We start from the raw sequence: 26,792 nt of genomic DNA, 5'->3' as shown, positions 1-26,792 counted from the left end.
CATAAACACCCAGCACGTGACTTTACGGGTTTTGAGTTTGGAACTGAACAACAACACGTCTCCCTTACTTTACAAAATATCACTGGAAACCAAAAATTTTGAACCATGGCGCTTGTTTGACTACGCACTGCACAACAACAAGATACATTCAAACGTAATCATTGAGGAAGACAACAGTAACCAGTTGGCCCTGAGAAAATAACCTTTCTCAGTTCTCACAGCAATAAGCTTTCAGCGTTTAATGTTACCGAAAACATCATAGTCCACAACGGACCAATTAGAAAATCAATAACCAAAAATATCTGAACACACAATCTTCCCACCAACCGTTCAGAAACAACAACATCAGCTCTTCTGAATCAGTCAGGAGAAGCTAATACCAAGCTAGCTAGTATGTTACATAATGTATGTTATTTTTATTCTTTCGTTTTCTCTTCCAAACTAAAACAAAAATTAATTATCCCTGGTTACAGAAAGCGATCGCATTCGACCATCTTTGTATGTTAGTTGCTAAGTAGTAGTTAAACTAGTTTTTGCGGCCCTTTCCCCGTTACATTTACACGATTTTTTTTTCGGTCTGTACTGTTTTGGTGCGTTATGTGGAGATGAATAAAGATAAATTATACGACAATTTTCACCGTTGAGAAAAGCAACAAGAATTTAGAAATCAAAAATATTTTTCACGGCTATAGTAACAACTCTGACACATCAAGTCATGGTGTTGAAAATACTTTTATAGGTTAATTCGTTTCTATCAATTCTTCTCCATCTAAAGTCCGGATCCTGAATTACTAAATTTTTGTATATTTTCGGCACAGGATCCAGTATCTCATTTCATAGCCAACAATTTCTCAAGCAACTAACGAGCCTGGGTTTGAATTGCGTTCGGGAAATGTGAATGATCCACAAATATCTTCGGCTTGACTGCCTAGAACAAGATGAAATTCTACCTGATTATAAGTAAATTAATGTGTTCCTTCGCATACGTTTGATCACGTGACATATCACGTGATCAAAAAATTAGTATTGATCGGCAATATGGTTTTCCTGGATTTTCCAAGGAGAGATCATGGGAATGAGGTTGACAATCCGGGACAACCATATTGTCTCAGGAATACATTGCGTTCTCCTCTCTCCCTTGCCTCCCTCGCAGTCACTGTTTGAAGAAAGATAGCGTAACGCGCCAAAAGAGCGTCTGCGAAGAGGCGACTCTGTCCCCAGCAATCGATTAATTAATCATTCACCAGCGATAATATACTGCAACACCATTGATGCCTTCTTTTCTCTTTCTTAGGCCTCAAGGCTTTTCTGTCCACAATAGGCCTTATCAAGGTTTTCGACGCCATTTTGACGAGTAGGCAAACACGTTTTGAAATAACAGTGTTTGTATGGAAATCCGATGTCAAATAAGTTTTCATAAAACATCGCTTCTGAAAAATTCACGAATTGGAATTTGGCACTAGGAAAAGGATTTTAAGAAAAGAAAATTTGAGGGATGTAACAGTGCCAGAAAGCGTCCAGTCGTGTTTTGAACTTTCCATACATTTCCCTGTATTTTTTTCCCCGCGAACTATTTTTAGTAGCAGTTCACGGCTGGTTCACTATACAGACAAATACTCGTCGTCTCGAGTACAGCGAGGGCAAATTAAACTGGTAGGGCCGGCTTATGCCCCTAAACTGGTGAATTGTGTCGGTCGTCACTCGGTTCATTCATTCGTTCGTTCGTTTGTTCATTCATTTGGGTGCTCCAGTTGTCTGTCTGTTTTTAATGCATGGGCCAAATTTTAGTTTGATCTCTATTTATTTTGTATTTTACTCCTCCCCATCTCCTCCCCCCTGTTTTTTTTTTTTTTTTTTTTTTGTCCCGAGAATTCCTGCGGACCCTCTCCTCCCGATCCGGCCTGAAAAGGATAAGCCAATTACATCGTCAGGTTGGAGCTTTTTGGAGGCACCACGCAGCCCTTAGAAGAGCTCATAGGAGTGACTGAAAAAAAAAAAATAATAACAGTGTAGCCAAGAACAAACAACATAAACGATGGCCCCTAGCTATGGGGTTAAATCTACCCCGTCCCGACTAATTTCCCGCGAAAAGGAGGGTTGAAAATGGAAGTCTGATCAGAGAACCTGGGGAAATAATATCAAATTTACCTGGATTACGAGAAGGTTCATTTGCTAAAAACGAAAGAAGTTTAAGTGAAATGAAGTATTTGTTTCTGCCGTTTAGCTGGGTGAAGGCTGTGTAATTGTAAACTGACAGAGCCAGCGCCCGAAAATTGGAATAGTCCTGCGCCCTGGGATCCTGGGAACGGGATTCCCCCTTCGGCCTCACGTGATTCTGTTCGTCATACATTCGAGGAAAATGGCTCCCTTGCGAGTAGTCTCTATGAAATCACCGTCTTGGACAGCGAAAAATATTTGTAGTTTCTTCCTCTGTTCGCTTTTCCTCGTTTACAGCAACTCATTATTACTTGTGGTAGTAATTTTTCGAAGCTGCTCAACTCTGTATGTTCTCGCATGGCAAACCCAGAGACAAACAGGAAGTTGTCCTTCGCGAAACCCTTCAAATCAAAACGCTTCTTTGCAGTCAAAAACGTGCAAAGAAAGCGCTAAGATGTCTTCTTCGTCGAGTACAGGTACAAGCGGATATCAAAAGAAAGGAAAACCTTCGCCATTCGACTCTGAAAAGTCTACTACGCTCAAATACAGCCCTGCAGATTCGTCGATGGAGGAAGATTCGAATTGTTTCGACATTGGTGTAGAATTTTCATCTCTCGGAATTCATGACATTGTGTCGTTTCTTCACCTGGCAAACTACAAAAGCAAGAATTTGAATATGCCAGCTGACGAAAGAAAGGAAATAAATGGTTCATTCCCGGGCTCCGGTAAGTGTGAATAGCTTGTCTGATTCAATTTGCTTCCGAATTGCGAAGCATATATATATAGTAGTTTTTTATTCACGCGAGCACTTTAATTTCCTAATTTCTGATCCGGACGTCTTTTTTTGTAGGTGATGAGACGGGAATTTGTCCGTGGAAAGCGACGATCGTAACAAAGTAAGAGATTGGATTTTTATATATCTATTTTTTTTATTTAATTTTTCAACAATTTTAGAGTTGGTAACTTTCTTGTCAAACCGACTTGTTTTTAATGCGTTTATCGGAGGCTTATCAAGTGCAATACATAGTGTGAGTGGAAGGAAATACACGTGTGCATAAATAGCTTGTTGATTCGAGGAATGAAGGAAGTTTCAGCCGTTTGTATTTCATGCCTTTCGAAGCTTCTAGACGAATGAAGGAATCATCTAGAAAGATTTCTGGAGTTCGAATATAAATTAGGGGAATCTCCCGATTGTTACTTGATCTGCTTGTGTACATGAAAATATTAAGTTACGGGTCTGTAGGTTTATTTATTTATTTTTTATTTATCACAATTTAATAGCACTAATATAATAAAAATAAAAATATATATATATATGAGCCTTAACGATAATCTGTGAAAGAGTCAAGACCCCATACAAGAAAGATCACATGATAATGTACCAGTCAAATCAAAGCTTCAACATCTCCCCCCGCTTCCCTCCTGGGACATTTTAATTTTTTGAAAATTAGTGTTCAAATTCCCCCATCGCCGAGCCAAATAGCTGTTCAAATGCCCCCATGGCTCGTGGAAGTAAGCTATTCTATTTTTTATAGTTTTTAAGCGATATATAATATTATATGGAGATTAAAATTGCTCAGTTCTAGAGTAAAAACATAATCGAGGACGCCGCCAGTGTCTGCACGTGGTGTCTCAAGTTTCACACGCACATGGATGAATTTAGGATGCCAGAAACGCCTTCAGTTCTCGAACCAAAGTTTAAATTAACAGCAATAAGAACTGAGAAAACTTTGTGAACATACCTGAAACATGAACACAACATGTCAAACATCGTAGGCTAAACCCAGATTATTTAATCGTTTAATACAAATTGTATCTTGTGCGCAGTGGCGCTACATGAAGCCACAATCCTTCCCTTTAAAATCGACCTCCGCCATGACTTATCATGCCTTGTGCATGAACTGAGCCACGTCACACTGACGAAGGCAAAGGAAGACAAAGGGGTCAAATGCTTGGGGTATGCTTGGGGGGGGGGGAAGGGGTGTTGAAGCTTTGATTTGACAGTTACGTAATAACTGTATACATGTGTACGAGTAGAAAAGAATAAGTACAAAAAACTAACAACTAGTTATTCAATAAAAAATCCTATTAACCCTGATTTAAAAATACTAATACTTGTTGCCGAATGGACCTCATAAGGTAAAACTATTCCACATATCTACAATTTGGTTAAGATAGCTAAATTATAATAAGTTTGTCCTTGCAAAGTTCTTCTCAAGGACATAGCCATCATTATGCCTAAGAGAGTAACAATCAGCGTCTGTTCACAAGTCATGCTTATTTTCAGTGGCAGTATGAACTTACATGCATCATTGAGTGGACAAGCTGTCAAAAAACCCATGGAACATGATGAGCAAGTAACTCCAGAGATGAAACATCTCCTTCGCAGTTCATTGTCAATGGATACGCCTTTTGACGGAGGGCCTGCTGATGGAGAAACTACGGAGAGTAAAAGTGGAGCATCAAATGGGAATGGAGGGCAGAAGGTCTCTAGTGGAGAAGGGAGACAAGTGCCCGGGGCTGGCCAAAACAAAGACAGAGGAAGACCAAACAGTGGGAGCAACAGCGGCAGTGGAGGTGACGATGGAGGTGATGAGAAAAGGCCAAGTGCTCCTTTGGGTGGCTGCCAGGCTGATAGCCAATCTGATGTGGATAAGAAGAAGGAGAGAAAATCAGATGAAGAGCACGAGAGACAGGGACATGATGGTGATGATCTTGATGGTAATAACGATGATGATGATGATGATGACGCGGATCTTGATGGTAATGATGATTATGATGATGACGTGGATCTTGATGGTGATGATGATGATAATGACTTGGATCTTGATGGTAATGATGATGATGGCAACGATGATGATGATGATGATGATGATGACGATGATGATGCTGATGATGCTGATGAGAAGGAGAAGAATAGTCTTCCTGATTCAAATGGTTTGTCTTTAATTTTGTCTGACAGCAAGGCTGTTGCCTAAGAAAAATTTCAAGGAGCCCCTAAGGCCAAAAGCCGAGAAGTTAGGAGCCCAACATGTGAAGAGCTAGGTGCTGTTGCAAGAAATTTAGGCGCCCAGAGCATTTTCTTGGGTGCCCCATGCTTCTGTTAGGCAGCAGCCTTGGACAGTTTAGCCTCCCACGCAGACGTTCTTAGGGGTTCGTCATGCGTTCCTGCCCCACGAATGTCTGCTGAAATGAACAGCCACTTCCATTCGTGGACTGCGGACCAATCAGGAACCGTTTCCCAACTTTGTGTAAACTCATTTTTGATATTAAAAATATTGCCCAAGACAGGATGGCGGACGTAAATGTGGTTTTTGGCCCAGGGTTTTTGGTCATTTGCCAAACGTTTGGTATAAGGGAGTTGAATGCGTATCAAAGAGTCAAGTCATAGTGCAATTTTGTTTCGCACTTTATCGTTTTGTTGTAAAGCCGACTGCCGTTCAGCGAAAATCAGAGGTTATTTTTTCAATGAGATTGTGAGGGTAGCCTCTAGCTCAAAAGTGCGTTTTGAAGTGGATGATGTTGTAATAGAATGATTTTGCAGAGGAGGTGTTTTGAAGAAGTCTCAGGGCTTCATTTTTTATTAGTCCTTTTCTGACCCCGGTGGGTGGCAGGAAAAAAATGTGTACTGGAAGGTCTCTGTAGGTTTAAAGTGCGTGCGAATGTCAAAGATTCCCGCATGATTATAGAATCGCTGAGACTTCTGAGAACCAACTACTCAGTGAAATTATTCTATTGCAATACCACCAGCTTCAAAATGCGCCTTCAGGCAAGAAGCTATCAACACAATCTCATTGAAAAAAATAACCTCTGAGGTTAAATTCACTGAACGGAAGTCGGCCTTGCAACAAAACGAGAAAGTGCGAAATAAAATTCTTCCCATCTTCACAACTTACCACCCAGCTCGAGAAATATTGAAAGAGCCTCCCACTTATCTCATACCAAAAAGGAAAATTTTTAAGAGATATACTCGCGAGAGCAAAACCACGTTAAACGAGAGGTCACTTTTCACACCATGAACTTATGAGTTGTGTCTGGCCTGTCAACACTTTATATTCGCCGCCGAAATGAAATATCTGTTTTCGCAAGTTTGACCAATAAGAAATGGTTATCTATTTCAATTAGGGAAGAACCAATCAAAAACTACCTACCATATTGGCAAAAGTACGTGACGTCAAGGGATGACAATATAACGTTCGGAATTCAGACGTCTCTCTCTCCCGCGCCCCCTGTGGGTTAGGGAGAGGAGATGGCTGACATTTCAGACTATTCGTTTCAGCAGACGTTCGTGGGGCTGGAACGCGTGACAAACCCCTAAGAACGTCTCCGTGGGAGGCTATGGACAGTTTCAAATAACGTAATTCAAGTGAAAATTAGTCTGTACCAGACATTCATATTGGGGAACGGCACAAAGATAATTGCGATGCGCTTGAATGATAATTAGATGGGGAGCCTCTTCTGCCCAGTTTCTTGTCGTTTTGTTGCACACACAATTTTGTCACACCTCTCCCCACTATCTGAATGCTGGGATAGGTAAGGATTTTTTCCAATGTGACCTATACCAAACTGTCTCTGACAGTTAATCCAATGTTATAGCACTTGAGATTTCTCTCTTGACTTGTCAAATATCAATGAAACCAGATGGAAGGAATGTCGCGGCATGGCGCCGAGCTTTCACCAAATCTCAGTGTTGAATATGGTAACCACAAAATAACAAGGACTTTACCTTCTTAGTCCTGTATGGTATCTTTTTTCCAGGTAATTGTCAGGTCTCCAATGAGCAGGCAACAGATGTGAACAGTGTATCTCATGAATCCAGTTCTTCTGGTGAGTGCGTGGTGTCAGAGTACCTTGCAGCCTCCAGTGACGGGGCAGGACATCAAAGTCAGGGGGTTACCAACAGTGCTGTTGCAGTGTCAGCTGTTGATGGTGTTAAGAGGAAGCCAGCAGACCAGGTTGGTTATCAATACACTGGTATCAATCCGTGTTACACATTCTCCTCTCTTTTCTCCATAGGTTAGAGTAAGTGTATGAAATATCATGTATTAAATCAAACTGTGGACTAAAGATTTAAAGATATGGAGACCATCTCAGCTATGTAGGGACCCGCGCTATATAAGTGATAGCGCCTCCTGCTTTTGTCACACATTTGATACTGCTTCAATATCACTTTAGGGATGGCAGAAATAGTGAGCAAGTACATGTAGGAAGTAAACGTTGTGGAATCGGTATTTCAAGAAATAAAGCCAGACGTGTCTTGAAAAAACAACCTAATATTTTGGACAAAATATATTGTAATTGAGCTGCAAAAACAAATTAGCAAATTTCAAGTTTTATTCGCAAGGTAAATACACATACAAATTTTAAATTTATACTGTCAATATACTATTGTTCCTTGCCGCATGGACTCTGTGGTGTTCACAGCTCAGTGCCTCCAATGAATTGACTGGCGGCTTGGCCAGGCCAAGGTTCCTTTTACAGTGCGGGTCTGTGTTTAAGCAGTTGCGGAAAAAAAGAAAAGCCTCTGTGGTACTGGTGCAGTAGTGACAGATTTGGGTGTTTGTGTAACAAGGGGGCAGGAGCAAAAAAGTGGACACAAGAGAGTTTAATTAAATATTTCAGGCCCAATTCATGAGCAAAAAGCCCTCTGCACCTTCCTTACATCTCCTCTAATCCAGATCCTTCACTCAGGTTGTGAATAGCTGTCTTTATGAATTGTTTCAGGGCCTCAGGGTTGATGTGGAGGGAGCCAGGAGATTCTCTCAAGCAGCTTGTCAGCCTTTCCAGGATGATCAGGTAATTTTTAAGTGACTTTATCTCCAGCACTGAGTTGCACATTAAATGGATATATCATCATTACGTTCTTTTCTATTCTTTGAAGAGTCAGATACTTTGAGACCCAGGGACAGTTAGCAGGCCCGTAGCAAGACTAAAACAACTGAGGGGGCTCAGCAAAATGGTTAAAAAAAAGATAACTACTCCCTCCCCCCCCCCAAAAAAAAAAAAATAGACTGATTAGGGAGTTTTAGATGCAACGAGAACATAAAAAAAAAAAAAACAGAAAAAAGTAGATTTAGTAAGTAAAACAATAACTTTGCACCTGCATCACACTTTTTAGTACATTTTTTTTGCTGTTTCTTTTACGTGGACCACCATGTGAAGTTTCCTAATTTCACGTTTGAAGGAGGACGTAAACAAACGACGACAAATTTTCCTTTCTCTTTTAAAATTCGGTTTTAACCGGGCAGTAAGAATCCGACTGTGAGAGAATTTTTTCTCTTGCTCTTGAGAGGACATATTTGTGTGTCTTTCGACAACGCGCGAATACTAAATTGTCCTACACTAAGGAGGTCTAAGGACATTTGTATTGCTATAAATGAGTGGATGCCCTAGAAAACAAGTAGTTTATTTTAACAGCTTTTAGGGCTTAAAATTGGTTGATTTCGATCCATTTTGGTTCTTATTTCCAATTCACAAGGTAGGAGTGCCTTTTTTGTTGTTGTTGTATATAAAAACAAACTGTTAGCAAAGGAACCTGAAAGGTAGTAAACACACTTTTAAGGGGCTGTGAAACGGCATTTGCAGCGTCAGAGTTTAAGACTGATTGCTGCACATTAATTTGGTTTAATTATTTATTTCTTGGCAAACTGTTTTGTAACTTCCAAAAATTCTGGGGGGCTCAAGCCCCCCCCCCCCCCCCCTGCCCCTCCCCCTGCTACGGGCCTGGTTAGTGACGGTGGAATGAAGTAAAACCCAGCAAAACTTAGTAAGGAAAATGTTTGCCCCACTGCTCTTGAAAACTATTTTGAATTCATACCAATTTCTGCCTAAGGTTTTACTTTGTCTTGCCCCTACTAACTGCTCCTGGGAAGAGCTGAAAATCATTTTCCTGCCTAACAGGACATGTCATGTCCTTTCAAATCTAAAGTTTAATCGGACATATAATCTATAGATTGAAGTGATGTATTCATTTACTAGTCTAATTTGGCAATGTTTAATCTTGTCTTTCTCCAGATAACCTGTCCTTATCCAGATAATGCAGCCTTCTATCGTGATCCAGAAAGACGCTTACGGCAAGCTTTCTCCTGCCGTCGCAACATGAGGGCATGGGAACAGTGCAGTGATTCCTCCTGCCGAGCAGTGCAAAAAGCTTTCACCCACACACAGAATTGTCGTATGCATGTGTTAGGGGGCTGTAGAAAGTGTATTGAATATAAGAACACCCTTCTGTTCCATGCTTCAAGTTGTCAGCTGCCCTTTGGAAAATGTGTCATCGAAAAGTGTGATGAAGTCAGGAAGCACTTGTCCGTGGAGAAAAATACTCTGCCAGATGACAAGTACTGGACCTTCAAACTTGATCAGTTGTTCTTTAAACCCAGCCCACCAATAACGCCCACTTTACTTGGAAGTCCCACCACCCGAAAAATCCAACGATCCCTCTCCCACACTCAGCATTGTCGCAAACGTGTGCGAGGAGGTTGTGAAGTTTGCACTGACTATAAAGAAACCATGGTGGTTCATGCATCCGGATGTGACCTGCCAGTGGGCATGTGTGGAATTCGAAAGTGTGATGACATCAAAAAGTACTTGGAGACAAACAGTTTTCCAGACAACAGCAAATGGACTCGTGGACTTGATGAGTTTTTCTTTGGTCCCAGCCCCATTTCGACACCCAGCTTTCTTGGAAACCTAGAAGAAGGTTTACAGATTCCCAAAAAAGATTTCCTCAACAGCGATGGGAGCACGGCAACCTTCACTGAGAGCTCTTCGTGTGTCATGTTAGGGGTGTGGAACCAGTACCATGTTGACCGTCCCCCAGATGGCATATCAGATCTCTCAGTCAGGAGAGACCGTTCATCTGATATTGCAGTTGGTGCATTCCAACCATCAGACCTACCAAATGCCAGGGACAGCCATGAAGACCGAACAGGTTCTCTCCCTATCAGTCAAGAGAGACTATCTGATGCCTCAGAGCCAGTTGGAGAAATCCAGATCTCTGATCAAACAGTCACCTTTGGCCCAATTGATGCTGATGAAGTTGCCATTCACCAGCATGAGGATGATGAGCGGTCTGCCGCACCCTTAAGTGCTGTGCACATGCCTGATGTAAGCCAGGGTACAAAGGACACCACCCCCAGACAAGAGATCCTTTGGCCCATTAACAAGGTAATGAGATGTTGTGTTACATATTAACATGTATATGCCAGGGTCCGAAATTAACTTTTTTAGGCAGGCGCCAAGTGGCGACTGAAATTTTTTTTTCATTCACTATATGGAAAAATGTGGTCGCCAAAAAGCAGAAAAAAGAGTGTCAATAAAATTTTTCCTTCGCAGTGAAACACAAACCAAAATTTTTGGTTGCCAGATGGAAAATTCTGGTGGCCAATTTTTCTTTTAAGAATCAGAACGAAGAAAACGTGTTTGCGTTTGGGGCCCCAATGGCGATTTATACACCTACCATTGAAATTCCACGACGAATGAATCAAATGCTGGCTATATCCTGGGGGCTATATACGCAGTTTCATAAGACTGCTAAATGATTTAAGTCAACTTTATACCTTCTCTTGTCTCTACCTTTTGGAGAAGAAATGTACCCGATTGAAAAACTGCCGGTTGGTTCTTCGCTCTATGTTCAAAACCGTAAACGATCTTTCCTTTCGCGTTCTGTCTAGGCGACACAATCGTACAGCATTTCTCGTTCAAAAAACATGGCGGCGAAGCTTCGCACTGCTCGAGCTGTGAAGCGTTGTGATAGATTTATAATAGCCTGAATATCAGGCTTTTCGGGGGGGGGAGAGGGGGAAGAGAGGAAGGGGAAAAGGGAAGAAAAGCCTGACACAGAAGCATTGAGACGAGTATTCCACCCCCTCGATGAGCATGACGGTTTGCCGTAAATAGTAGCCAATCCAAATAACTTCCAGTCATGCAACTGTCATGTCAGCGATGACCGTTGTGAGAGATATGAATTGGAGTTACACAGACAGCTCCATTGCAAAAGTCTCTCCAAACAAAATATTTTCTGTTGAGCACCACTGAGCAGAATTCGCGACTACATACAGTTTCATTACAGGAGGAAAATACAAATCTCACAGTTCAGGATGGCAAGAAGTGATGACAAAAACGCAGCCGTAACTAATCAAAAGACAAATAGCCGTGATGAGAAACACAAGATCTCAGCTACGAAAACAAATAGGCAGCCGGATAAAGATTATTTTAAAAACAGTTCAAATCCTAACTAGAGGGGCTGTACTGTCACCAGACGCACTGAAACAAGCCAAACGTATCAAACCCAAATAAAATGCCTCAACGGGTATAAGAACAACGCTTGCTCAACAGGCGATAAACGCAGCACTCGTAACCCAGAAATGACAGAAATGACCTTACAAATACAAAACATGCGACAGTTGCATTGTTTAGTCTATCATGATAATTTTTGTTTCCGGCGGCGTGACGTAACCTTTTGTGTTTCGTCCAATCAGCGCCAACGTCCAAAATTCGGACGTTCGACACAAACTTCTGAAAGGTTTTGTGTCAGGCCTTCCTTTCCTCTTCTCCCCCTTCCCCTCCCCCTCCCCCTCCCCTTCCCCCCTCCCCTTAGGAAGGCCTGATACTCAGGCTAGATTTATAATAACAGGAAAATCGGTTTTATATTTCAAAAGCAGTGGAAAGGTAAAAAGTAAGTGACCAATTGGTGGGCGGCTTTGAATTTTATTTTTATCGATTTGGCTGAAAATCAAAGTTATTGTTTGTATAATGATCGTGGCATGAAATGGTTAATCGCCCGCCGGCGACTAGTTGTGAAATTCTGGTCGCCAGTGCAAAATTTTTAGTCGCATTGGCGACCAGGAAAGCGCAATTTCGGACCCTGTATACAGCTTAAAAATGTAATTTTATTTAATCAACATTTAATTTATTTGTTATTCCGTGGTAGAACATTACAAACTCAAGTTGGCTCAGACCATGCTTTGCACCCCCTGCTGAACACAGGGCATCTCTCTGTGGAATCACTTAGGGAGGAGCAGGGCAATTTTCAACTAATTTATTCATCTCCTCTTATTTATTTTTCCATTTTCTGCAGGAGCAGTTAAACATTGGTGACGATGGCAGTTACCTAGAGAATGTCCACTGGACACGAGGTCCGCATATCGGGGGAGGCTCAAGCGGACGCTGTTATCTGTGCACGGATTCGAAGACTGGATTCATGTTTGCTATAAAACGGGTAAGCGGCATGTAACTGAACCCTTTAAGCATGGAAAGCAATTTGTTTCAAGAGCAGGGGGAGTTGCCACTGCTATGAGAATGATTGGAAACAAGTTAGGAGAACTCAGAATGTGTATCACCTTATTGTTATATTTGTTATTTTTTATTTTGCCCCTAAAGAAACACCACTTGAAACAAAAGAAAACAAATACACATCAAATCATCATATCTTGTCTTGATGGGCATTGCTGAGTTGATTCCACCTTAACTTTTTAACCCCTAATATTAAAGAACGAATTCTCCTATTTTCTCTCTGCATGTACTTTTCTTATAAAAGTACTGGGGAGAAGTTACTAAAATATCAAGAAACTTCACTTTGGATGATTATATCCTTAATGCTCATGACCTCAGGGGTTGAATAAGGATTGATTGATATAACAAGGAGAAATTTGATGCCGATCACTATTAGGGCTTAAAGGGTTAAGCAGTTTTTTTGATCACCTCATAACATACTTGGTGGGTGGGGAAGGGGGGGAGGTTGTGGGGGTGGGGGAGTGCATGGGGGCTACTTCTCTTTACAAGGTTTATGTAGTGGTTTATCTTTACCAAGCTCCAGGTCTGTTCAAAGACATGAAAAACTAAATAAATGACATTTTGACATATTTGATCTGAAAGGGACAACTTAAAAAAGGAGACTGAAGCATACCCCCATTTAAAATTCCAACCACTCCCGCTCCCCCAGACACATGTTGCATATTCATTCATGTTAATTTTTTTATGTTGTCAAATTGTCACTTTCCATTGTTTTCTCCAAAAGTTCTTGACTACTGTATGCACATTGTAATGTTTTCCTGAACGTTTTTATAGATCCCTGATGACAAGTTTGAAATATCAGAGCTGGAGATATGGGGTGACCTATCAGGGAGACATCCCAATATTCTGGAGCTCTATGGAGCTGTTAAAAGCAAAGGGAAAGTGACTATTTTCATGGAATACATGGAAGGTGAGAAATTTCTCTTCATGTACTTTCAGTTGTCCTGGAAATAAGGGGGTTCTTGATTACTTTTATCAAAGAATATATAGTTATGCTGTATGCGAATGCTGTAGCTGTTTATGGTCAAAAACATATTTATTTATTATGTTTGTACTGTACTTTCTTCTTATTGTTCTCTTGTGAATTTTGCAAGGAGATTAAATGTTAGTCAAAAGTGGATTGTGCAGGAAAAATCCATACCCACCCCACGGAAGGTCATCGGAAATTCCTAGGGGGAGGGGGGTCTTAAAAGTCACAATTTTAGAAGCAAAGTATAAAGCTAAACTGGAATTTCCTAGGGGGAGCGGGGGTGCAAAACAAAAGACCTTCCGTGGGGAGAGTATGGATATTTTCTGGAACTGCACATTATTAAATTAAAGGGGCCAGGTTTGAATGGAATTTTGACATGTTGAATAATGTGTTAAATTCTGTTTTCTTCAGGGGGCTCTGTGGAAGATGTTGGGAAAATGCATGAAGTACTGGCTTGTCACATTTTCTGTAAAGTCCTTGCTGCTGTGGATTTCATGCACTCTCAAGGAATTATCCATCGGGATGTCAAAGGTCAGTTGCTCGCCTGTTATGCACACATATAATTATAAGGATATAACCATTTAATAAAGGTTTCCTTCACCAACCAAGGGGCTCTTTAATTTTCATTCTGGGAGCTCAGGAGAGTGTGCATATTGGAGTCGGGACACTTACTTATAATAACCAGTTATAGAGAATTTATTTATTTATTTATTTTTGGCAGAAACATCTGATAATGTAAAACCATGTTTGTGAACTACAGAAGAAACCAAACAGTTATAAAAGTAACTACAATTTAAGAGAAGACATTTGTTTCCATCACAAAGCTGAATTGATTGATGTTACTTTGTTTAATCGCAGGTCAGATTTTTAACACATTCATTTGAAGAAAAACGGTTTTAAGAAAGTTTTATTTCAGATTCTTCTTTTAAAAGCTTTACGGTGATATATAGTTTTCTAGGATGTTTTAAAACAGTACACATAGAAAAGAATTCTCAGAGGACACCCAAGAATATATACAGCAACCTTAAATCAAGTGATTGCTTTTAAACACTGGCTTACACCAAGTATGCTGTAACTTACAAATCCTTTTTAGACTTTCCAACCAAAATTTCATGTTGGTAGGACCAATAAAAGCATAGTTTTAATAGTAGCAATAGTATTGTATGGGGTCTCAACGAAAAGCTTTTTAATTGTTTGAACAGGTGCAAATATCCTCATTGATGAGACAGGAGGAAAGGTGAAGCTAGCCGATTTTGGTACAAGCATCAGGCTTTGTAATGGCTACCAACAAGACAATGTACCACGAGGAACGGAGCCCTTTATGGCACCAGAGGTATATAAAGTTATTATAATTTTTAATTGTCCTTACTTAGACTGTGTATCAGGGTAAATAGTTTTGTTGAAAAAAGTGGCTTATGTTTTCCAATAAAAATTGGGTATACCCTTGGGCTCTGTTATGAAGGGTGCCAGGCCAGGGCCCAAGATATTTGCAGTTGTCAAAATGTTATACAACTTGACATTAGCAGGAAGTTATTCCATTACAGAAGATTAAATTTGCAATGGATTTACTTCAGGTTAATTGCAGTAAAACAGTTGGCAATTGAGGAGTGTTAAGTACAGACATTAGTTAAGTTTTCTTTATATTTTTGTGTGCTCTTTTTGGTGCACTTATGCGAATTTAATGTGACTTGATTATGTTTTAAATTGTGGCAATCCTGAATTGTGACACTCTGGAATAAAACTTGGTGGTCTGTTGGTTTTTACTTCAGAAAGGGAACTTTTAAAATGGACTCCCTCTCTTTCCACCCTGGTGTTGTGAACAAAGTTAATAAGGTGTTAGAATGTCAAATGACTGACTCTTACTTCCACCTCTTAATTTTGCTTAGGAATAGAAGCTTACCATCTAGGACAAAAGTCTTGGGATAAACTATTAAATATTTATTTTTTTGTTATCTCCAGCTATCACCCCAGGAGGAACAGTAAAATGTTTATGTTGGTGTTAGCTTTGCCCTCTTAAGGACTTTGATCCAGGATTATGGTTTCTTGCAAACCATAAATTTAATAGTAAATTGTCATTATAATCCAGAGGTCCCATGTTTGAGTCCCGCTCTGACCACTTGGATTTGTTTCGCGGTAGCCCTGTTTTCAGATCCAAGGCCACGCTTTGTAACTGGTTTTCCTCCCACCAGTTGGGATTTTTAACAAATTTAATGTCATGTTCAGTTTGAATATTTATTTCACTAATTTATAGTGTCCCCAATTAGCAATACAGTGTTAAATGCTCTGACGCTTAAATAAGGTTATTTATGTATTTTTTTCCCATCAGGTTTGTCGTAGTAATCCTCACTCTTTCAGTGCTGATATTTGGAGTCTGACGTGTGTGCTGTATCAGATGCTGATGGGGACGCCTCCCTGGGAACAGTATCATCACTGTCACCGATATGCCTTACTCTACCAGGTACTGTCATTGGAGGCACCTGGTGAATAGTTGATATTACAGTCAGTGTACTTCAAGCATGACCAGTAGTTCCAAGAATGAAACGAACATTAGAATGTCTGGCATTTGAATGGAATTTTGGAATCTGGAAATCTTTCTGAAAAAAGATGCATTATCTGAAAAAAATTCAAAATACTTGGGAAACAACAGTAATGTAAAGGAAAATTCATGGCTTATTCTATCAATAAACTAGCAACAATATTTTAATGGGAAGTCTGAAATCTCACTGGTGATTTTGATCATCGCAAAACTCTGTTTAAATTTTAAAACCACTGGTCATGCATCTCAAAGAGTGACTGTAAATGAGGTGGCTCGAAATGGTCTCCAGTATTTCCTAGCACCTATAATTAAGGGGATCATTACTTCCACTTTTTCTCATTTGATAGTACAAAAGTAATGCCAAACAAATGCCTAAACATAGTATCAACTGATAAAGAGTGTTAATAAGGGTCCATAAAATTTTAAGTGCTGGGAAATAAGTGCTTGAAACCATCAAGAGCCACCTTGAGAGTCATATAAATTTATTGTTATTTAATTGTTATGAAACTAAAAAGTAGGGACCTGCAGATTTACTCACTCTCTCCCTCTCTTTTGCTCTTTCTTGTTGTTTCCCTGCAGCTATTAGGGTGCTTAAGCAATGAGGATGACGACAGCAACAACAGCATCGCAAAACAATATATCTAATGAGAAACACAATTGCTCAGTTGCACATGCATTTTAAATTTCGGTACATTTCTTTGCTGTCCTCAACAAAACACCAACGTGAAATGACCAAATTCAAAGTTTTGTGGAGAACGTGAGCACATGACGGTGAAGTGTTCATTTTGTTTCTTATCTTAAACACTACTCTTACCAATTTGGTTCCCGGGTAGTTCGCCATTTCCGTAGAAGTTGAATGAGTGGAAATAATCGCGAAGTAGCACAAATGAAATAAAGTTTCGCTTCCAAGTGACGTTTGCAGGCATTGCAGTCATTGCTGCTTAAGGGCCCTATTATAAAGGAGACTCGAGAAACAAGATTGATGTGACAAGTGATTATACAATGCATGTGAACTAGATTTGAAAAGTCATACTCATTCTCGATCTCATTCTTGTACTCAAATCTGAAGGTCCCAAATATTGTACACCAGAATACAGTGCAAAGTTGATCACAGTGCCACACAACCCACCCACGCAAAGGAACAGGCACCCATCACACTGACCAGACAGTGGAAAAAATTAAAAGAGGGAGGGGAACCAGGGAGGAAGGGGGGAAACCACCATCCAAACCCCTTACCTCACACTGCTCGAAACACACATTACATGTGTGAAGCTAAGTACATGCACTGGACATACACCTCAGGGTTGACTGCTGATGGCAGACATAACGGGCAATCTTTGTTGTTAACTCCTTTAATTAATAAAGGAGTTAACAACATCTAAATGCATCTAAAAATTTCATTATGCCAAAAGGACTCAATAAACCAACCAAATTCTCACTTGAAGCCTTTTGTCTTCTTTTTTTTTTTCACAGATTGGAACTGCCTCCCAACCCCCACCCTCTCCCCCCTGCAGCCCTGAGGTAGAGGATCTGTTCAGCCAGGGTTTTCAGCTGGAGCCAACCAAACGAGCTACAGCAAGGGAGCTGCTTAATCACAAAGCATTCGTCACAGGTGCAGATAATCACATTAATTTTTACAGGAAGTGGAAACCTATTACTTGCCACTTCATGTACATGACCATAGCATATTTCTGTTCATTACAACAACATCCTGTATTTTAAATGGGTTTTGTCTTGACTGAGATTTTTTTTATTATTTTTTCCCACGTAATAATATTAAGTGAGTGTTTTGCAGTTGCATATTTTGCAGTTTGTTGAATGTTGCATCTTATTTCAATTTGTAAATACAAATCATTGCCTTATTTTCTAAGAACTCAGTTTACATAGGTTGTGCAGATGATTTTCTCTCTGGACCATAAAAGCTTAAAATTTTAAACTTCCACAATTCCATGCCATGTGATTAATTTTTCTATATTCGACTAGAAAATTTATTTATGAGGTCAATAGCTTAGCTCTTCTTTACCATGGTAAATTTAACTTGGAGGAAAATGATATTGTGCCCATGTATCACATGCATGTTAACATTTCATTGCAGCCCCAGATGTCTCAAACATGACACTTCCCAGGTATTCGAATGGTTGTGATCCTGATTATGAAAGCAGCCTTAGCTCGTTAATCAGTGGCGGTGCTGATTCAGTTATGTCAGATGAAGGGGATGATGATGACGATGATAATGATGATGGTGACGATGACGACGATGAAAGTGGCAGTGAGGCTGATGACAATGACAGCAACACAGATGATGATGATGATGATGATGATGATGATGATGATGACGATGTTGGTGGGGACAGTCCGCTCAGTGGTGAAGCTGAGCTATGGCAAGGCGAAGGGGAGCCAGAAGAGGAAGCTTTGTCAGCAGAGCAACAATTGCAGTCATTGCAAACCGGTATGTGGAAATGAATCATTGTCATTTGTAGCTTTGCTCTGTTTTATGCAGATCAGCCACACTGTAATTAAGCTGTTGATAATGTTGTTCTTTTTTGTCAACAGATTTGTTTTACAGCCTGTCAGGTGAACAGTTGGAGATCATGGTATTGACTGAAATCGCTGAAAGTTCTGATGTCACGGATAATGACATCAATCTGCTCAGCAGCCAGGAAGACTTTGATTTTGGTTCCATACTAGGTAACGAATTTCCAATAGCTGAAATTTTTTTTTCCAGTTTCATCTGTCTAGAATTTATTCCTTTGTAATTTGTAAGAGCTAACCATGATATTGTGCCATGTTGAGAGGCACAACAAGACATTTACAGGGAATTGTAGCTACAGGGGTAACATTGTTAATTCTTTTCCAATTTTAGGTCAAATCAACTTGGATGCAAACGTTCCGCCCTCTCTTGATGGCTCATATTCAATTGCAGGTACTGAATTGTCCAACTTATTTTTGCTTCATTTGATTGTCATCTTGGATCTGCCGTCAGATCTTGCATTTCTGGATTTCCCTTAAACTTAGAAAATGGCCAACATTGACCGACAAGTAATCAAAACCAATAGAGGAACACTAAAATGAGCTAAAAACATCAATGTCACTGTAAGAAAGGCGAATTTTCATTTAGAACAGGAAGATTCCATTTTCTGCAAAACCTGTCAGTCAAAAATTGGTTGCCATGCTAAAATCTAATTGTTGCAAGCCAGATAAAGTTATGTTTAAAAAAGCTATAAACGTTTGAAGTCAGCACTGACTAAATTCCTTCTCCCCCACTGGTTAGATAGGGTTGAATGCAAGTTTGTCAAAAGTGAACCCCATTATCGGTGCTGTGGATTCGCTTATTTAAATCTTAAATTTACTGCTATTTTTTTCTCAGAGCTGACAAAACTTCACTTCAAGGACAGTGATGGCAACCTACTGTTCTCTGTGCGTGAAAGACCAACTACTGCCTATGGTAGTCTGGGAAAAGATCTGCATGGAAATGTATGATTTTGATTTTGATTTTTTTTATTATTATTATTTTTGCTCTGTACTGTCCACAAAGTAAAACTAGACATAAAACCGACAGTTTCCTTCAAGGGAACTACTGTGTACTGTTATTTTCATTCGCCATAAGTATAATCTGTGTGCAACACAGGCTACACAAGTGGTGACTGTCTTGGATTTGACACATCAGAACCTGTGTAACTTACATCTATAAACAAAACCTGAGGAATATACTTGAAACTTCAAACTTTTATCGCCTTATACAACGAAATTAACAGCACCACATAAACTTACTGCTCAATAGTTTTCTATAGTTCCTTTTCAAATTTTTCAGGAGAACATTTAAGCAAGATACTGAAAGTGTTGTCTCTTGTGTTACCAGCTCGTTTTCCGTTCCGCTCCGCTTTTAAAGACATATTTGTGTAAGCTAATACAGTTGCAGAGCGTTTTCGGGAATGGAATGCTATTCCTGATTTTACTAGCTGTTGTTGGTTTATGAGAATGCTAGCAGACCTTTTCTCGCATTCTAACGACATTTTTGCCCCTTCGGAAGCAAAAGGAATTCTTTTCCCGGTGTTAAGAAATAACAAGCTAACATTTTGCTGAAGGAACTGCTAATTTTCTTCACGACTAAATCCGAATTTCTAGGGGAAGTGGTCAAAACAACTATACTCGAACAGGACCCACCAAACCATAAAAGATATGGTGATCTCTGCCTGCACCCCCCTTCCTCAACCTCAAAAGATGGCGTCTTTATTGCATAGCCACCCCTCTATCCAGCAGTGAAAAATGACAGTGAGATTCAAACTGACCCACTTTTCTCATTTATCTAGCCATGTTGACTCTTGCTAGCTGAATATTTCTACATGTGTCAACTCAAATTTTAAAGCCAATAAAATTTTGTCCGTAGTGTCCATGAGACAGGTGATGTCTTCGTTAACCCCCCTACCCCAGACAAGGTGGGTCCTCTTTGAACAAACTTGTTATGACCAGTTCCCTTAGGTGATTCAGGCCGGACAGATGTCCAGCGAAATAAACCGTTGCGTGCGCCTGATGTGTGCTCTGAAATTTTGCTTTCTCTTTCTTTGCAGATTGCATCTGTCCTAGGTATAGATGCCTTCTCGTTAACTCGAGATGACGGCTCTCCCCTGAACGTCCATGCAGAAGTTGGTATTGAGGAGCATGCTGTTATAGTTGTGCGTGCGCATGACACAGACGACTGGCAGCTGTACCACTGGAGAGTAGATGTTTACGGGCTCGTGGAGCAGAGCGTTCGATTAGCATAACTCCTACGAGAGACAAACACTGTTGTCTCTATTTCTTAGCGTAGACTGACACAATATATTGCAGACTCCCCGCCCTCTCGAGAATTCCAGGCAACAAAACATTGTTGCAAGTTTGCCACAGTCAGGGAAAAAATGATTTTTTTTAAGGTCAGGACAAAGTCAGTGAATTTATCATCAAAAAATTTACGGCAGAATTTATTTCTGTTCTTTCATCGTTGTCACGATTGACAAAGGATTCATCTTGGATGATCAGTGAAAAGTGAAGGAATCTTTTATCTTGACGGCTGGCAACCTAGTTGTCGAGAAAGCGAGAGTTTGAGTAAGCCATAGTAAATTGCATTATAGTAGTAGTCTTTGGAATCGGGTTTCAATTTGAGAAAGTGATAAATTTGAGGTAACCAGTAGAAAGTTGTTGTTTACCAAGGGAACCGTACTTCTTTTCAAGATGGCGAGAGGTTTGAGATGCCATTAGTAAAATACTACAGTCCACTCGCTCAAAGGAGACCGCATTTCTGTAAAGGGGCGACTCTGGAGCGGACACCACCAGAACGAATCGTTCTGCCGAAGGGCTAACGCTCGAAACATCAGCACTCGAATTTCTTTACGATGGCCAAATTACTTTATCGACTCTGTTGATAAAACCTATCCCCCACCGACGCAGCACCACAGTTTCTTTACAAACTAACCCTCTAAACTTTTAATAACCTCTAAACTTTTAATAACGCGGACACCTCTCTAAGGAAGACAGATAGAGCAAGTCCTGAGACTGTCTTATTTAGAGAGAGCTGACTGTGTACAGCAGAATCAAAGGGAATTGGGAAGATCAATTGTCAAATACTTTGTATTAGAAACTCCCATCTTAAAATTAAGAAAATATTTACAGTCAACTCTCCAAATGGACACTGCATGGCGGACGCTTTTCAAAAGTTGACTGGTGTTAGCCGAATATCACTTGTTTGTGTGTAACGAGACTTTCATTTAGGCGCACACCTGTAGGAGAACCGATATCGCTTCTCCAAAGGGTGGACGGTTTAGAGGGAGTTGATTGTAGAAAGAAAAGAAGAACGAACTTTATCCCTAGAAAGTACTGAGTACTGGGCACTTTAGGATTTTATTGTACACTTGAAAAATTGCAGCATCTAGAGAAAAGTTAAAAATAATTATTAGAGGAAGAATTGTCAGTGCTGATAAAATGTATTTTATATAGTTAGACTAAAGTATTACTTTTTCGTATAAATTAAAATATTACGTAAGTAGTGTTGACAAAGTCAATGAAGATAATTAGTTTTTTGAATTGAAAATAGTTTTATAGCTGTTATGTCACAGTTTATTTTTATGTTTAAAAGTAATAAAAAATCGTAGTTAGACACAAAAAAGTTATCTGTGTTGTCAGTAGGCCATGTTACATCTATCCCATATCTGGCCAATGATAATGAACCAAAGTAACGCAACGGAGCAATTACAACTCGATCATTCTACCGAGGCTGAGCGCGGGAGAGCACGCAGCCGATGCCAAACGCGTGAAACTGGTGCCAAGAGGAAAACATGAAAGCGGGTGCCAAGCGCGGGAAAACATGCAGCTGGCGCAAGGCGCGGGAAAATACGGAACCGGTGTCAAGAGTGATGAAACACAAATCACTACATTTGTTAATACGACCGAGAATGTTCGCTTCTTGTGTTTACAACCAAGTTAAACATTCGTTTCATAACATACAAGCTATTGTTACTACCTGATTAAATATATTTCAATGCAAAGCTATCGAAGCGGGCTTGCTAAGACTGGTTCTTAAATATAACGTCGAAATCTAAAGTGAAACGGGAAATCTCTCGTGACATTGGCCACGAGACTCAGAGTGTCACTATAACGAATTAAAGAGAAACTAACCGTAACTGAAAAAAAAATGCTAGAGAAAGTAAAGCAGATGTTTTTGTTTTTGTTTTTTTTTTTTGGAGGGACGGCGGACGATGACACCCCTCCACCCTTTGATCTCTTTAACTCTTTCACTGTTGCTAAGAGACATACTGTTGATGGGCACCCAGTGGTTCATTTCAGTGAATATTTTTTTGAGCATAAATCACCTCAGAGATTTGGATATAATTCGGTGTTTTTGCATCTAAAAAATTAAGCGGAAAAATGTTTCCTTTGGGTTTCGAAGGAAAAAATATGATATTGAGGGAACGAATTAAAGTCGGGTGGGATTTTCCGAAATCCAACGGCGTATCTCGTAAATTAAGGGAATGGGGTCTGTTTTAATTTAATTTATGTTATTCGATTTAAATGCAGATTAACCCAAGGAATAAGAACACATCGGTCTGTGTTAGCGTACACAAATCATCATCATCATCTTTATTTAAAAACACGGTACATACATCAGGCATTAACAAATTAATATAACAGCTACAACTTATTACGAAAGACTATGTATACAGATTAATCTTCTATAATTTAAAATATTGCTAACTATTAAAGAAAAGTAAACTAAATTAAAGCCTGTTTTACATGAATGCCGTGTCGGAGTTAATTAGCAATCGTCGGAAATTAGTCAGAGATGTTGTTTGCCTAGCAGCTGAGGGTAGACTGTTCCAGAGGACTTCAAAGGCCTGGAAACAATCTTGGAAACCAGAAAACAACATTTGAAGTATTTTTCTTAAATGGTCTTGTTCGGTGTCACTGAGATTTCAGCACAGCATTAGGAGAACTGATTGGACCAATCCGTGATGTGTTCGTTGTGCGTTGCAAGTGTTTTCCCAGCACTCGGCACCTACGCACTCTTGAACCTCCCGACCTCCTTAGAGTACCTGACTTCTGGTTGTTACATCGTTTTCCGTTTAACGTCAGAACTCTGCACCTGTTTCTCAATATTCTTTTGATGGCTTCCTTGAATCGCGGAGTTCGGAAGCTGTATATTACAGGATTGATGGCGGAGTTAAGGTATCCCATGATGAGAAGAAAGCTGTACACTTCACGTGGAATCTTCAAGTAACAGGCCATACACAAGGCACCGGTGATGCTTATAACAGTAAATGGGAGCCAACATAAAACAAAAGCGAACACGACAATAAAAGTTGTTTTGGAGGCCCGAGTTTCTCTCAAAGAATGTTGCCGTTGTTTGTTGGTTACTGCAGATCCTTCATATTCTCCTTGACTTGACTTGTTACGCCTTTGTCTAGATGGAAGCGGACTGAATGAGAGTTCCAGTGGCGGGGGATTGGAGATGTCTTCCATGCTTCCATTGTGAGTCGATACTATAGTGAAAAGGACAGATAAGTATATTTATTTATTAATTAACAGATTGATTGATTGATTGATTAAATAATTAAGGGGGGACTTAACCTAAATTTGAATGAAATTTGAGGAGGTTTAAAGAAGGGATGGAAGAAAGAAAATGATTTTTGGAACACTAACAGACAGTTTATACCCACGCAAGAGCACCCCAGGTTGCAAGTGGACTACAGAACTTGGGGTCAGTCTATTAATTATTAACTACAAATTATAATTTTAAACCTTCACTAATTCTTCAATATTTCTTATTTCTCTTAATTTTACCTATCCTTCTAGAAAAATTATCTCCTCCCAAATATACCTAAAAATTCACAAAACACCCCACAACATAGATTCACGGGATGAACATAGAGTTTTTGGATTGCTTGAAATGTGAACGAGATATTTCCGTTAAGGCCATGTCAAGTGCGGTAAAATGGCGTTTACGTTAAGTCCCCCCTTAACCATTTATTCTGCACTCAACATGCAAGTATACTCACATGCCTCCACCCGAGGTATATCACTTTGTCGGGGTAGCAAAGCTTTTGCGTCTTATGATCCCAAGAACTAAAGCAATGTGGAATTTTCTCCTGGTAAAGTCCAACAATGTTGGATTGGTTGAGTGTGAGAGGCCTGCTCGTGACTAAAGGATAACCCTGGCCCTTTGGGTTTGAGGTTTGGTGTGGAGGCATTGACCCCACCCTGTAGAACCTGGCAAATTTCGGGAACGGAACAGCTACGTACAATGAATATTGGAGCAGTCCTATTTCCCAAGGGGGCAAAGAGAAAGGATGATGATGATAACGACGATAATGATAATGATGATGATGATGATGATATGATGATGATGATGATGATGATGGTGATGATGATATGATGATGATGATGATGATGATGATGATGATGATGATGATGATGATGATGATATGATGATGATGATGATGCGTTGGTGATGACGTCAATCGTGAGTAAATAGATGGATTAATAATGGTAATCGAACTGAGTGGAGTGCAATTTGGTCTGAAATCATACGCGTGATTTCAAAATCGAACGAGCGCCCAGCCCGAGTTCGATTTGAAATCACAAGTATGATTTCAGACCAAAATTGCACGACACGAAGTTCAATTACCACTTTATTACACTTATTTTGAAATCATACTGTTTTTTTTTTTTTTTTTTTTTTTTTGTCAATATTGATAAATTTTTGGAAAAGGGGAAATTTGGGGAACAGAAATGGCAAAATTTCCCCCAAAATGACTTTTTTTGCCCTTTATTTTTCTGGAATCTGATTAGCTATAGCAGGTAAGCTAAGAAATTTGATTGGTTGTTATTATTTCATATTCATTTTCAAGGGCTAAAAAAATGATGCGATTTAGAGGGGGAAATGGTGCGATTCGTGAATAATCAGATTGCAAGAATCACCAGTGATTTCAAAATGGGTGTAATAAATCAAATAATTAACAACTGAGAATAAATAAATAATACATAGCCTCGTCTCACCTTCATAGGTGACAACAGCTTGACATTTTCCTTTTCGTCCATCAAGATTAGCACCATGTAATGGAAATGAATTCCGAGATTTAATTGCGAGCTGGTACATTCGGCAATGAATCAAACAAGTAGCGAGGACTGGGATCAGAAAATTTACCACAGAGCTCAACACTGAATAAACTGCGGAGATGTTGAAGAAACAAACTCCGTTTATGACGCTTTTTTGGCCAGACTTCCAACCAAAGATTGGAACGAGCGAGAACAACAACGAGTAAAGCCACAGAGCAACAATGACAGCAATAACTCGCCCACGGGTCATCATTGGTGATACTTTAAAACGATCAAGGGGCTTTTTCACAGTTAAGAATCGATGAAAGCTCAGAGCCAACAAGTTAAGAATTGAAGTAGGTACTGCAAGAAGGTATGCGGTGGTCCACACGGTACACATGATCTCACCATGGCTCCATTTTTCTTGTAAAATAATCTGCTCCAGATCAAAGGGCATGACCAAACACGTGGTCAGCAGATCGGAAACTGCCAACGACAGCACGAACCACGTGTCAATGGATTGTCGCAGGGATCTGGTACCTAGTATGACTAAACACGCCATGGTATTTCCCAGAAGAGAAGCAATGATAATAAGGACGTAAAATACGGCGGAGACGATAACGAATTCCATGTTATACAGAATATATGGCATGTCAGCCGTTGAATTACCATTTTCGGAGGCATTCATGATGGATTGTTCTGAAAAGGACGAGACTTGTTTTAATTATTGCACTTTCACAAAAACTATTAATTGCACGTTCCGAAGTTCATAAAGGGACTGTGCCCTAGTTTTTCACAACTCAGTTCAAGTTGCGTCATATGAAGAAATGAAACCATCGTTAGAAAGATCACATAAAAATTAGTTCACCAAGTTTGGTTATGTTCCATGCTGTGACCTGCCAAAGGTCGCCCAAATTCCATACAAAAGGGAGGGGAGCGTTACTGTATGAAATTAATAGTCAGACATAACTCTTAGTAGTATATTTTTCTAAGTAACTAGGATAAGCTTTGAGACAGTAAGCTCGGACAGTAAATAATGTTTCAGTTTTTTAGAGAAGTTGAAGTCATGAAGATCTTTTAAATCAATGGGATTATTAAAAAGAACTCATAACAGGTGAGGTTATACTAGAAATGTAGATTATACTAAAAATGTAATAAAACGAAAAACAAATTAAAATTTGCTTTATCTACCACACCGTGAGTACTAAAAATAGAGAGCGATAAAAAAGCCCTTATCTTGCAGCTAGACATTGCCATCCTTAAGGAACCGTT

The 26,792-nt window shown here is 39.8% G+C and overlaps 2 protein-coding genes across 2 annotated transcripts; one reads left to right on the top strand and one right to left on the bottom strand.

Annotated features, from left to right (window-relative positions):
* Positions 1-2,185: 2,185 nt before the first annotated feature.
* LOC146483009 (uncharacterized) lies at positions 2,186-22,099 on the top strand. The gene is made up of 17 exons (XM_085106346.1): positions 2,186-2,882; positions 3,008-3,053; positions 4,445-5,094; positions 6,916-7,112; positions 7,882-7,953; positions 9,172-10,323; positions 12,236-12,376; positions 13,225-13,360; positions 13,832-13,951; positions 14,623-14,753; positions 15,747-15,878; positions 17,430-17,568; positions 18,052-18,405; positions 18,510-18,644; positions 18,820-18,879; positions 19,324-19,430; positions 20,525-22,099. Exons 1-17 carry the CDS (start codon positions 2,360-2,362, stop codon positions 20,717-20,719), a joined length of 4,290 nt encoding a protein of 1,429 aa, XP_084962472.1. The 5' UTR covers positions 2,186-2,359; the 3' UTR covers positions 20,720-22,099.
* Positions 22,100-23,031: 932 nt separating this feature from the next.
* LOC146483008 (5-hydroxytryptamine receptor 1B-like) lies at positions 23,032-26,513 on the bottom strand. Its single transcript, XM_085106212.1, has 2 exons — positions 25,482-26,513; positions 23,032-23,965 (listed from the first exon to the last, which is right to left on the bottom strand). Exons 1-2 carry the CDS (start codon positions 26,206-26,208, stop codon positions 23,388-23,390), a joined length of 1,305 nt encoding a protein of 434 aa, XP_084962338.1. The 5' UTR covers positions 26,209-26,513; the 3' UTR covers positions 23,032-23,387.
* Between the last annotated feature and the right edge of the window lie 279 nt (positions 26,514-26,792).

The sequence above is a fragment of the Pavona decussata genome, unplaced genomic scaffold (genome assembly GCF_977016875.1).
Source record: "Pavona decussata unplaced genomic scaffold, jaPavDecu1.1 SCAFFOLD_40, whole genome shotgun sequence".
Taxonomy (NCBI): domain Eukaryota; kingdom Metazoa; phylum Cnidaria; class Anthozoa; order Scleractinia; family Agariciidae; genus Pavona; species Pavona decussata.
This window is presented reverse-complemented; position numbering and strand designations above follow the sequence as displayed.